The sequence below is a fragment of the Macaca thibetana genome, chromosome 11 (genome assembly GCF_024542745.1).
Source record: "Macaca thibetana thibetana isolate TM-01 chromosome 11, ASM2454274v1, whole genome shotgun sequence".
Lineage (NCBI taxonomy): Eukaryota > Metazoa > Chordata > Mammalia > Primates > Cercopithecidae > Macaca > Macaca thibetana.
Genome location: NC_065588.1, coordinates 72,709,096 through 72,723,030, shown reverse-complemented (window position 1 = coordinate 72,723,030; position 13,935 = coordinate 72,709,096). Strand labels below are relative to the sequence as shown.

General features: G+C 38.2%; 2 protein-coding genes across 5 annotated transcripts in view; one reads left to right on the top strand and one right to left on the bottom strand.

Annotated features, from left to right (window-relative positions):
• OSBPL8 (oxysterol binding protein like 8) overlaps positions 1-13,935 on the top strand; it is a 217,602-nt gene that overhangs the window by 33,504 nt on the left and 170,163 nt on the right. The window lies entirely within an intron of this gene.
• Positions 10,540-10,951, bottom strand: LOC126930939 (60S ribosomal protein L35-like). Its single transcript, XM_050748552.1, has one exon. The coding sequence runs from the start codon at positions 10,943-10,945 to the stop codon at positions 10,574-10,576; it is 372 nt and encodes a 123-aa protein (XP_050604509.1). The 5' UTR covers positions 10,946-10,951; the 3' UTR covers positions 10,540-10,573.

The following is a 13,935-nucleotide window of genomic DNA, read 5'->3' as shown; positions in this document are numbered from 1 at the left end:
CGTGTATTATAGCTGTGGTTTAAGCAAGGAAGATAAGTAATTCTAATTGACAGATTTATACTCAGTGATAAGGCCTTCCATCAAAAGATTTGGAGATATATGTGTATTTCAATTGTAATAAAATATTTAACATACTGTTTTGGTTTCCTACTTGAACTGATTTTTCTTTTGAAGAACTGAATTTCTGCTGTTTAGGTAGGATAAAAATATTTTAATTGAAGTTAAAAAACCTTAGAAAACTGTAATTAATGTACTTTATTGATTGGTTGTGATTATTGTAAGTTGCCTCATGTTGCTTCCCCCCAAACCCAGCCCACCACCCTCCTTAATTTATTACTCTAAAGACAGGTCCTAATATGGACCTTAAAGTTGGGGTGGTACCATATACCTATTCTTTTGCATTTCAGTGATTATGTCAGTAGTATATAGATAGAAGGTAAAACTGCTGGCTGTTAGATTGTACAATATTAGAATTTTAAGGAGTCTCAATAATTGATATTTTAGCCTCATAATTTTACTTATGAGGAAACTGAGGTCCAGAGATGTAAAGTGGTCCACAACTAGTTCTCAATAGAGCTATGGACTTAAAAATGAGATTTACTGGCCGGGTGTGGTGGCTCGCACCTGTAATCCCAGCCTTTTGGGAGGCCAAGAGAGTGGATCACCTGAGGTCAGGAGTTCGAGACCAGCCTGGCCAACATGGTGAAACCATGTCTCTACAAAAATACAAAAATTAGCTGGGCATGGTGGTGCACGCCTGTAATTCCAGCTACTTGGGAGGCTGAGGCAGGAGAATTGCTGGAACCCGGGAGGCAGAGGTTGCAGTGAGCCGAGATTGTGCCACTGCACTAGCCTGGGTGACAGAGGGAGACCCTGTCTCAAAAAAAAAAAAAAAAAAAAAAAAAAAAAAAAAAAAAAAAAAAAGAGATTTACTGATAGCAACTATAATATTTGTGTATCTCCTCATGCTACATCAGCACCGGAAAAGTGAATGACTTGAGAATGTATATTTCATGAGGATAAGACAGTGTGGTTGTATGAAATGACTTTAGTACATTGATGAACATTTGTAATTTTTACAGTTATATATCATATATTAGAAAATATGCAACTTTTGGCTTAAGCCAGTAATTAATGGATTTTATTAGTTGAGGCTAATCAAAGTTAAAGGCCAGTAAAAAAAATTAAGTAACTGTGCTAGTAGTGCATAGCAAAAGTTATGAATTTGGTACACTGACTACTGAGAAATGTTGATATGGGAGAAAATCATTAAATTCATAACTGGCGGCATAAAGTATGTGGCTGATGGAGAAATAAACATTTGAAAAGCGTTCAATTAATACTTTTGTGCTATATATCAATAGAACCTACTGATACAATTATTTTCTATTAATGGAAACATTTTTTAAATGTATACATCTGTTTTCTCCTCCTGGATTGTTTAAAACATCTGTCATAATAAATGTAGTACTCTATGTAGAAATTTGTTTCAAGGTTCTGTGAATTAAAATTGAAGTAGTGTGTATAAGAACAGTTAGCAGAAATGGAAAGCAACACAAATGAACTTTTCATGTACAACTTACACTGAAGTCCACAACTCTTACCTATGTGTATATCCAAGTAACCACAAGTGAAGATGTAGACTATTTCCAGCACCCCAGTAGACTTTCCTGTGCTCCTTTGTAGTAACTCTCCCTTCAAGGATAAGCACCTAGAACAATGGTTGGCACATAGTAGGTATTCAAAAATATTAGTTCAGTGAAATAAATGAAGTCTTAATATCTTACATAATTGAGTGGATTCTTTGTACATTACAGTTTTTACCTTTGTAGTTTTCCTTTTGTTTTTATTTTTGTAAATGTTTAAAATGTTATTACATTTGGGGACATTTTTATTTTTTATGCTCCCTCAAAGATAAGTTATTTCTTCATGTATGAGATAAATATTCAATTTTCAGTTCCTCTCTCCAATAATTTGAAGTTAAAATTTGTAATATTTGATCTGCAGTTAATTTTGTTGTGGTCATAAGTTTTTTTCCCCCAATTTGAGAGTAGACGTTTTAAAGTTCAGATAAATCAATTATCAGTTGTTTGGAGCATGTCTATCTACAGTGTTACCATTTATGCATAATGAATATTACTCTTCCCCCAAATTACATATATTCTGTGTCACACACCGGTAATTAATCTCTCATTTAGTTTTGAACATTCTTTGACTTATTACATAAGTAATGGTCATGTCAAATAAATATCTGGTAAAAATATCGCATACTCCTTTTCCTCACTTTTTTAAAAGGACTTTCAGAGATTGTGTTACTTTATGTGTATATTTTTCTGTTTACTCTTTTTCATATATAAACTCTGTATAAATATTATCCTCTAAAATATCAGGAAAATTTCTTAATGACATAAAATATCCAGCATATGTTCAAATAATTCTGATTGAGAAATTTTTAAAAATTTATTTGTATCAGGATTCAAACAAGGTCTATACACCTCAGTGGTTAGTATGCCTCTCAAGTATCTTTTAAGCCATAGGTTTCCCTGGTTTTTACCCCGCTTTGTGTTTATTTGTTAAAGAAGCCTAGTTGTTTTGTAGTTTACCACAGCCTGGAGTTTGCAAATTAATCACCATGTGTTTTTTAAAATTGTCATTATGGCTGGGCGCAGTGGCTCACGCTTGTAATCCCAGCACTTTGGGAGGCCAAGGCAGGCAGATCACCTAAAGTCAGGAGTTCGAGACCAGTCTGGCCAACATGATGAAACCACGTCTCTACTGAAAATAAAAAAATTAGCTGGGCGTGGTAGTGTGCACCTGTAATCCCAGCTACTTGGGAGGCTGAGGCAGGAGAATCACTTGAACCTGGGAAGCGGAGATTGCAGTGAGCCAGGATTGTGCCACTACACTCCAGCCTGGGCAACAAAGCAAGACTCTGTCTCAAAAAAAAAGAAAAAGAAAAGTAATTACTTCTCTAGTCTTGATATGAATTGTTTGATTTTCTTTTCTTTTTTCTTTTTGCCAAAAAAAAATTCACAGTGGTATATACTTTGTATCAGGAAGTGTATAATACCTGGTTGTCCTTTCTGTGTTTTCAAAACAAAAGCAGCACTTTGCAATTATTATACCCATTTTTCAGGATTTGTGTGAAGATCAGTGATGGTGTATGGAAAGCATTTGGGAAAGGCCTGGCCATTTTAAAAAAGATTTAATTGCTCTTACTACTCTTATTTGGTTTTCCTAGTTAAAATTTTAGTTGTACTCTCGGTAGTTATAGGATGCTAAAAGGCCAGCAGAGTTGAAATTATCACCTCCTAACAAATAACTTATAATCTTCTGAAGACTTAAATTTGTACATAGTTTTTCTATGAAATTTTTGTGCCTGCTATTATATTGCTTTCATAGACAGTTTTTAATTTAGGATTATAGTTTGGTGCCTGTGGACATTTTTATTCCTATATCTTGTTTATCTCCAATTTTGTTTATTATGAGAACAGTCTGTTAACAACATATTAAAGGATTTATTCACCTTAGTGCCATTTTTTCTCTTTCCTCCATTCTTCGTTGTTTATGTCTGTACTTTAAATGATTCTAATTCATAGTACTTATATACTGTATTTCATTTTCTAAAAGAGTTAACGTATAATCTGTTTTCCATATTGTTTTATAGTCATGGTAGTCTTTTAAAGTGAAGTTATGCTTTGCCATTGAGATTTGTCATATTCATGATTTCTTTGTTTTTTTGAGTTAAATGAAGAGTTATATTGGCCTTTAATGCTATTTAAGTTTTCTTTTTCTTGGAAGTGAGTACATGGATGTCTAAGTCTGCTTGGGCTGCTGTAACAAAATACTATAGACTAGATGGCTTAAACAACACATTTATTTTCTACGTTTCTGGGGGTTGGAAAGTCTGAGAGCAGGGTGCCAGCATGGTCAGGTTCCAGTGAGGGCCCTCTTCCTGGCTTGCAGACAGTTATCATCTTGCTGAGTCCTCACATGGTGGAAACCGAGAGGGGAAACAAGCTCTTTTGTATCTCTTCTTATAAGGGCACTAATCCCAGCATGAGCACTCCACCCTCATGACATGATTACCTCCCCAAGGCCCTGTCTCCACATGTCATCACATTGGGGATTGATTAGGATTTCAACATGTGAATCTTGGAGAAGACACAAATACTGGAGATGACATAAATATTCAAGTTCATAGCAGTGAGGAATTGGCTTTTTATAAAATACCTGTTGTTTAAGGGCCCTAAATTTTCCCTTTGACTCTATGGATAGCTGCTACGTTCTCTGTGAACTCCACCCTATTCTTCCATTAGCCTTGGTTTCAGGGAAGAGGAATACTTTAGAAATGTGGAAAGAACAAAACAGTAAACTCTCCTTCCCTACTGCCCTTTAAATTTTGTTTTCCTCTAAAAAATATAAAAATAAGTTTATGGTTAATTTTTGAGCAGATAATACCGGTGAACACAGTAGAAGTTACAATTTCTTACTGGAAATTCTAGATAGGAACCAGGCTGGGCATGGTGACTCATGTCTGTAATCCTATCACTTTGGGAAGCTGAGGCGGACAGATCACTTTATCCCAGGAGTTAAAGACTAGTCGGGGAAACAGGGCAAGACCCCGTCCCTACAAAAAATACAAAAATTAGTCAGGCGTGGTGGTATGCACTTGTAGTCGCAGCTACTTGGGAGGCTGAGGTAGGAGGATCACTTGAGCTCATTCACGGTGAGCTGAGATCATGCCATTGCACTCCAATCTGGGTGGCAGTGACATCTTACCTCTAAATAAATAAATAAAGATAGGAATTTGCTATATTTTAGTACTTTAAATACTATTGGCTTAGGACCTTGTCTATCTGTTATATGTCTTAGTTCATTTTGTGTTGCTATAAAAGAATACTTGAGGCTTGGTGATTTATAGAGAAAAGATTTGGTTTGTTTAGCTCATTATTCTTCAGGCTGTACAAGAAGCATGGCATTGACATCTGCTCAGCTTCTGGTGAGAGCTTTGGTGCCACATCAGAAATGACAGAGAAGGTCAAAGGGAAAGCAGGCACATGTGAAGAGATACCAAACCTAAAGGGTGTCCTGGCTTTATAGCAACACACTTTACTGGGAACTGACTTATTCCCTTGAGAACTCATTCCATCTTCCCAGAGTGAGAACTCACTACTGAGAGAATGGCACCAAGATATTCATGAGGAATCTGTCCCCATGATCCTAAGGCCTCCCACTGGAGCCACCTGTCAATACCACCCCACTAGGGATCACATTTCAAAATGAGATTTGGTAGGGACAGACAAACCATATCTAAACCATAGTACCATATGACTTTTTGTTTTTTCATTTTTTGGATTTTATTGAAGCACCTTTTTTCTCTTTTAAAACTTTGAGTTCTAGAACTAGTTAATTCATGAGTTGTTCTTGTAGTCTAGTTTACTTCAAAGATTAACTTATTAGAAGGAAAGACAGGTTCATTTATTCACAAATGAGATGAGATCATTAATTTTAAGTGACTCAATGTGAATAACCAGCACATCATGGAAGGGGATCACAGCGTTATAATTGATTTCATTCTAAATGGCACCAGACCAATTTGTTGTGTTTGAGGCAAGTTGATATGTCCTCAATCTGATCTCTAATTGTGTATTTCTAGACAGAAAAATTTTACTTTTTTTCCCAATTATTTTATTATGGTAAAATAAATAAATCATCTTTTTTTTTTTTTTTTTTTTTGAGACGGAGTCTGGCTCTGTCGTCCGGGCTGGAGTGCAGTGGCCGGATCTCAGATCACTGCAAGCTCCGCCTCCCAGATTTACGCCATTCTCCTGCCTCAGCCTCCCGAGTAGCTGGGACTACAGGCGCCCGCCACCTCGCCTGGCTAGTTTTTTTTTGTATTTTTTAGTAGAGACGGGGTTTCACAGTGTTAGCCAGGATGGTCTCGATCTCCTGACCTCGTGATCCGCCCGTCTCGGCCTCCCAAAGTGCTGGGATTACAGGCTTGAGCCACCGCGCCCGGCCAAATAAATCATCTTAAATCATCTTAACCATTCTTCAATGTAAAGTTCATTGGTATTATGTATATTTATATTGTACAAACATCAGTATCATCCATTTCCAGAACTCTTTATCTTGCAGAATTGAAACTATATGTCCATTAAACAATAACTCTCCATTCTCCCCTCTTCCTGTCCCCTGGCGATCATCATTCTACTTTCTGTCTCTACAATTTTGGCTATTGTAGAGACATCATAAAAGTGGAATCATAGAGTATTTGCCTTTTTGTGACTGGCTTATTTCATTTAGCATAATGTCCTCAATGTCCATTGATGGTGTAGCATATGTCAGAATTTCCTTCCTTTTAAAGGCTGAACAATATTCCATTGTATGTATATACCACATTTTGCTTATACATTCACTTGTTTATGGGTTGCTTCCACATTTTAGTTACTATGAATAATTCTGCTGTGAACATGGGTGTACAGATATCTCTTCAAGACTCTACTTTCAGTTCGTTTGCTTACCTAGAAGTGGAATTGCTGGATCATCTAGTAATTCTGTTCTTTAATCTTTTGAGGAACCGTCATACTGTTTTCCACGTGGCTGTACCATTCTACATTCCCACCTGCAGGGCACACAAGTTCCAGTTTCTCCACAGAGCATACATCACTTTTTAATACACTTATTTTGGTAGAGAGAAACATTAGTCTTGTTATTTACGTCCCTTTATAGTCACAATATGTTTGTATAATTAGGAATTGAGTTTTGACTGTTGTGAAAACCCAAGGTATGTGTTTTGAACAGTTGAGAGTATTATTATTCACACTATGCTGAGTGATGAGTTAGTGGGTGTAAGAAAGATTTGGACCCTGCTGTTGGATTCTTAAAATACAAGAAGTGCTTTTAGGAAGAAAATGGCTGGATAAGTAAGGTGATGGAAATAAATACTTTGCTCTTTCTATCTGATACATTATTCTTTTGAGCACTTTCTTGTAGAGCAGAGGAATGTCAAAATTTTACCTGCTGAAATTGCTTCTCTTCCACAATACTTTAGAGTGTCATGGGAAACAGCTACTGGGTGGACCCTTGATTGGTGGTTATTTTTCATTTTTATAAAGGCCTAATTAAATAGCATATTTAAGTGTGAATTGTCAATCTAAAACACAGAACCTTGGATATAATAGGCCTGCTCCTATATTGACTTAATTTTTTTTTTCTTTCATTCCTCCATCTTGTCACACTTTTCCCCATCATCTCATTATCACTAATGGAATATATTTACTATGCAATGTGTAGTGCTAGTGGAAATAAAGAATATAGGAGCGACCTCCCACCTTATGACTTACTTGTATTCTCTGCTTGGGATGTGTTTCTTGCCATACTTTGTTTAGCTAACTGCCAGTTAACCTTTAGGTCTCAACTTAAACATCACTTCCTATGAGAAGCATCCTGTAACCTTATGTAAGGTCCATGGAGGTCATAAATCATGTGTGTGTTGTACACTTTTATTCTCCATAAAGTAATGTAGTGCTTGACACATACCAGGCTCACATTAATTTGTGTAAACTGATTTTCATCATGTAGCCTTGGATCTAATAGGGGGAGGCAGATAGATAAATATTTAGAAATACAGTGTGACCAGTTCTGTACTAGAAGTACTTTGCGTGCAAAGGGAGAAAGAACTGCACTAGATAAGAAATGGAATCCATATTCTCTTGTTTCTTTTTTTTTTTTTTTAAATAACTAGTGTGATATCAATATACATTTTTAGGTTCATTCATTCACTTAAAGGCATTTAGAGTATTTATGCAAATTTATAACAAAGCTTTCAAAACAATTAAGTTACCATTATTTTGGGTCTTGTAGCCTTTTATTCAAAGTTGTTATAATCTCTGGTCTCTGAGATATTTTATAGGACGGTTTGTGGGAGGTAGGTGAGAGGGGAAACTGCTGTTCTTGTTTCTGGTGGTTTTACTAAATAAGCTCCTTCTGTGCTGATATGGTTTGGATGTTTGTACCCTCCAAATCTCATGTTGAAATGTGATTCCCAATGTTGGAAGTGGAGTCTGGTAGAAAGTGATTGGATCTCGGGGGCAGATTCCTCATGAATGGCTTAGCACCATCTCCTTGGTGATGAGTGAGTTCTTGCTCAGTTCATGCAGATTTGGTTGTTTAAAAGAGTCTGAGACATTCCCTCTAACCCCGTTCCCTTACTCACCATGTGATATGCTGCTCCGCTTCGCCTTCCCCATGATGTAACCTTCCTGAGGCCCTCACCAAAAGCAGATGTGGTCACCATTCTTCCTGTACAGCCTGTGGAACCATGAGCCAAAATAAACATATTTTCTTTATAAATTACCCAGATTCAGATATGTATTTATAGCACTGCAAGAACAGTCTAATACAAAAAATTGGTACTGAGGAGTGGGGCGTTGCTGTAAAGATACCTGAAGATGTGGAAGTAGCTTTGGAACTGGGTAACGGGCTGTGATTGGAAGTGTTTGGTGGGCTCAGAAGAAGACAAGACGACGACGGAAAGTTTGGAATTTCTTAGAGACTGGATAAACGGTTGTGACCCAAATACTGATAGAAATATGGACAGTGAAGACTAGTCTGATGAGTTCTCAGATGGAAATGAGGAACTTGATGGGAACTGGAGTAAAGGTCACCCTTCTGCACCCTAGCAAAGAGCTTGACTGCATTGTGGCCAAATCCTAGGGTTCTGTGGAAGGTCGAACTTAAAGAGTGATGACTTAGGGTATCTGGTGGAAAATATTTCTCAGCATTCAAGGCATGGCTTGGCTGCTTCTAACAGCCTGTGATCAAGTACAGGAACAAAGAAATGACTTAAAGATGGAACTTATTTAAAAGGGTAGCAGAGCATAAAAATTTGGAAAATTTGGAGTTTGGCCCTGTGATAGAGAAAGAATCCAAGCAGCCAGTGGAGCAATCACTTGCTAGAGTGATTAGCATGACCAAAAGGGAACCAAGTGCTAACATCTAAGACAATGGGAAAAAGACCTTGAAAGCCTTTTCCAGAGATCTTAGAAGCAGCCTCTCCCATCACAGGCCCAGAGGCCTAGAAGGGAAGAATGATTTCAGGGACCTGGCCCAGGGTGCCACTGTCCTGCTCAGCATCAGGACACTCCTCCCACATCCTAGCTGCTCCAGCTCCAGCCCCAGTCTTGGCTCAAAGGGGCCCAGGTACAGCTTGGGCTGCTTCTCTGGAGGGTGCAAGACATAAGCTTTAGTGGCTTCCACGTGGTGTTAAGAGGTCTAACGAAGGATGCTTGGCAGCTTCCCCCTAGATTTCAGAGGATGTATGAGAAAGCCTGGGTGCCCAGGCTAAGCCTGCCTCAGGGGTGGAGCCCTCATAGAGAACCTCTGTTAGGGCAGTGTGGAGGGGAAATGTGGGGTTGGAGTTCCCACACAGAGTTCCCTCTAGGGCACTGCCTAGTGGAACTATGGAAAGTGGGCCACCACCCTCCAGACCCCAGAATGGTAGATCTACTGTTAACTTGTACCCTGAGCCTAGAAAAACTGCAGGCACTCAGGTCCGGCACTCAGGTCCAACGTGTGAGAGCAGCCATCGGAGCTGTACCCTGCAAAGCCACAGGGGTGGAGCTGCCCAAGGCCTTGGGAGCCCACCCCTCACACAAGGTTGCCTGACATGAAGTCAAGGATTATATTGGAGTTTAAGGTTTAACGTCTGCCCTGCTGGGTTTTGGACTTGCTTGTGGCCTGTTGCCTCTTTCTTTTGGCTGATTAATACCTGAACCACCAATGTATCTTGTTTTGATGTATCAGGTTACTTGTTTTGGTTTTACAGGCTCATAGGTGGAAGGAATTTGACTTGAGTCTTGGATGAGACCTTGGACTTTTGATTGAGTTGATGTTGACATGACTTAAGACTTTGGGAGACTATTGGGAAGGGATGATTGTATTTTGCAGTGTGAGTAGGACATGAGATTTGTGGCACCAGCAGAATGATATGGTTTAGATGTTTGTGCCCTCCACATTGTGATCTCCAATGTTGGAGGTAGGACCTGGTGGGCCAAATTGTTTTCCCAAAGTGATTGTACTAACTTGCTACTCCCAGACATCACTGTGTGAGTTTTTATTCTTCTTCTATGTTTACTAACCTTGGTATTGTAAGTCTTGTTAATTTCAGTCATTTTCGTGGGTTTGTACTAGCACCTCTATGGTTTCAGAGCGCTGTTTTATGTGCTTATTGGCCACGTGAGTATCCTCTTTTATGAAAAGCCTGTTCAAGTCTTTTCCTCACTTTTTCTATTGGGTGAGGACAACAGCCCTGTTCTGGTCACTCCGGAGGCTGAACAGTCTACGCACGGCTGAAGCTTGAGGAGACAACAAGCCCTGCTCTAGTTACACTGGCAGCTGACTAGTCTACGCATGGAAAATTATATAAAGAAAAGAGCCTGTTAAACTCTAGGAAAAAGGGGAAAAAAACACCCAGAGAATGCAACTCAGCTTCAGCGTTTGCAGAGGTACCAAGAAGCACTTTTTTTTTTTTTCCTCAGCCAGCTGTGCTTTATTGACAATGGGCCACTCAGGCCTTGACCGCATACTGCCGCAGCGGGTACAGCCGCTCCTTCTGCTGCTGCTTCTTGGCCTTCAGGTTCTCCTTATGCTTGTTGAGCCAGTGGCGCATGGCGTGTGTCTTCTTAGGCCGCAGGTCCAGGGGCTTGTACTTCTTGCCCTTGTAGGATTTCCTGAGGTTTTCTTTCTGAGTCTGGTTAATAACTGTGAGAACATGGGGGATGGATTTGCGGATGACTCCTATCTTAGAGAGCTTGGAGGCCGCACCGCCTGTAACTTTGGCGACGCGTAGCTGGGACAGTTCCACCTTCAGGTCGTCCAGCTGTTTCAGCAACTCCTCCTCCTCCTTCCTGCGAAGATCTCCAGCTTTGATCGTGGCCATTGCTGCACAGCCTGAGAAGCACTTCTGCAGAGGCTAAGAGTTGGTAGAAAAAAGCAAGTAATATAAAAAAAGATTCCAGGAATGCTTCAAGGAGCTGACAAAAGCCTAAGTCAGTTTTATAAGAGACTCTATAAAGCATTCTGGCTTTACACCCCATTTAACCCTGAGGCTACTGAGAATCAGTATATAGTCCTCGCGTCTCCCTAAGAGGCATTTGCATAGCTCCAGCAAGACCAGATCTGAGACGGCGCACTTGACTATGTTGACTTTCTTCCTTGGCCTCTGGAGGCTCTGATCCTCCCCTTCGAGGTGAGACCTGGGGTGTGTTAGCTCCTGAATCTCGTTTCTGAGGGGGTGTTGGCCTCGGTAAAGCGGGGTAGGCTGGGACATATGGAGAAAGAATTTCTATTATCTCTGGCGGCTCCTGCAAAACTGGCTTCTCTTGCTGTTTCTGGGACTCCCTTTTTAAACTCTGTGTCTGCTGGTGAAGCTGCTCTTACTTTTACTTTTGGCTTTTTTGCAATAAGCTGTTAAACAGGGCTAAATTTATGCTGGTTTTGTCTATATTTAACCATGAATCAATATAAAGGAATTTAATCTAGGTACGCTGGCTGTCCTCCGACCTCTGTCACCACCTTAAATACATGGCCAGTTGTTCCTTGTCTATAGTTCCTTCGGTGGGGCCATCCTACACCAAAAGAGGACAGTTCTAATTCACACAGAGATCTTCACCTCTAAGGGATTAACGTAACTCTATAATTTCCTGCAAAACATTTCTTAAGGTTCTGTAACATGCACTTTAATAAAGTAAGTTTTGATAATTTGATGACTTTCCTTTTTTCTTTTTGAAATTTTTTAACACAGTTCCTAGCGGAGTGGGCTTACTTTGTGTCTGACCTATTTTTCTCTTGAGACAAAACAACATTCACACTACAAGAAGGAAAGGGTAAAAGGTCACTCACTCATCTAATTCACACTAAATCAAAATAAAAACTAAAACCAAAGTGTTGTTAAAGGCTCACCTGTTCGTCAAGCAATTTAAGCCAAGTCAAAATCAGAACCAAAACCAAACCATATGTCTTACTGATATATAAGAATTTTAAATAATCTGGTTGTTTCTTTTATAACTGTGGCCACTCTCTTCCACACTGCTTTTTGCTTTTTCACTGGCTTTATGATGTCTTTTGATAAATGGAAGTCCCTTTTAATTAGTCAATCTCCTTATCAGTTTTTGTTCTTAACGGTTAGTGCTTTCTGTTTAAGAAATCGTTTCATACTCCAGGGTCATTTGGATATTCTCCTATATCCTTTTAAAGTTGTGTTTTGCCTTTCACGTTTAGATATGTAATCCAACTGGACTTGGTTTCTGTGTATACTGTGAGGTAGAACTTTGTTTTTTTTTCCTTTTATATGGATACTTAATTGACTTAGTTTATTGAAAGCATTATTTTCTTCCATTATCTATGCTAACTACTTCATAAATTCAAGTGTTCATACATATTGTAGGTTTGTTTCTAGACTCTTTGTTCTTTTGATATTTGAATATATTTAGTCTGTATCACACTGTCTTCATTACTGTAGCTTTATACCAAGTCCTCCTATGTTATGCTTCTTTTTCAAAATCTATTGAGAGATACTCTGGACATTTATATTTATGTCTTAATTATAAAATCAATGTGTCTAGTTACCAAAATGTCTGTTGAGATTTTGATTTTAACTTTGCTGAATATATAAATTAGAGAAAAATACACATAAAAAAATTCATTCTAGACCATAGTATATTGCTCTATTTATTTAGAACTTTAATTTTTTAATTAATATTTTATAGCTTTTTGTCTTGCAGAAGTTTTTCACATTTCTATTAGATTTATATCTAAGTATTTGGTACTTTTTTGTGTAATTATAAATTTATCTTTTAAAAATCATTTTCTGACAGTCACTGATACATAGGAGTGTTGTTGATTTTTTTTTTTTTTTTTCTTTTTGTGGAGAAGGATTTCTCACTGTGTTGCCCAGGCTGGTCTCAAACTCCTGGGCTCAAGTGGTCCTGCTGCCTCTGCTTCCCTAAGTGCTGGGATTACATGAGCCATTGCATATGCATGCGGTTGATTTTTGTATATTGACCTTTATATGCAGTAATCTTGCTATTCACACTTATTAATTCTAATAATCTGCATATCCTTTTGGATATTTTATGTAAAATTACATTATCTGTAGATATAGATAGCTTCCCACCCCCATTTTTAATCCTTATAGTTTTTATTTTTTCTTACTGTATCACACTGGCTAAGATCTCTTGTATGAGGTTGAATGGAAATATTAATAGGATACCTTGTCACAAAGAGAAAACTTTGAACATTTCACCACTGAGTGATGTGTTCTGTAGGTTTTGATTAGAGAGATTTCCTTCTATTCAGTTTGCTAAGAGTTTTTATCATAAGTGGGTATAAGTTGTATGAAATGTTTTTTCGTTGTCTATTACAATGAACATATAAACTTCTTTATTAAATGTACTCAGTTATATCAATTAATATATATATTTTTGAATGGATAAACCAAACCTGATATGATGATGCTCTGTTTTATATGTCACCAGATTTGGTCTTCATCTATTCTGTTTAGGATTTTGACTTTCAGCAATGAATTATAATTTCTCTGTCTTCAAATGTCCTTGTCTAGTTTTATATCACAGTTATATACTACTCGGTTAATGTTCTGTACTTTTCACTTTCCTAGAAAAATCTGTGTAAGATTTCTATGTGTCCATGGACACATAGAGGGGAACAACAGACACTGGGGCCTACCAGAGGGTGGAGGGTATGAGGAAGAAGAGGATCAGGAGTAATAAGTAATGGGTACTAGACTTAATACTAGAGTGACAAAATAATCTATACAACAAACCTTTGTGACATGAGTTTTCCTGTATAACTAACCTGCACATGTACCCCTGAACTTAAAATAAGAGTTAAACAAATTTCTGGACTGGGCGC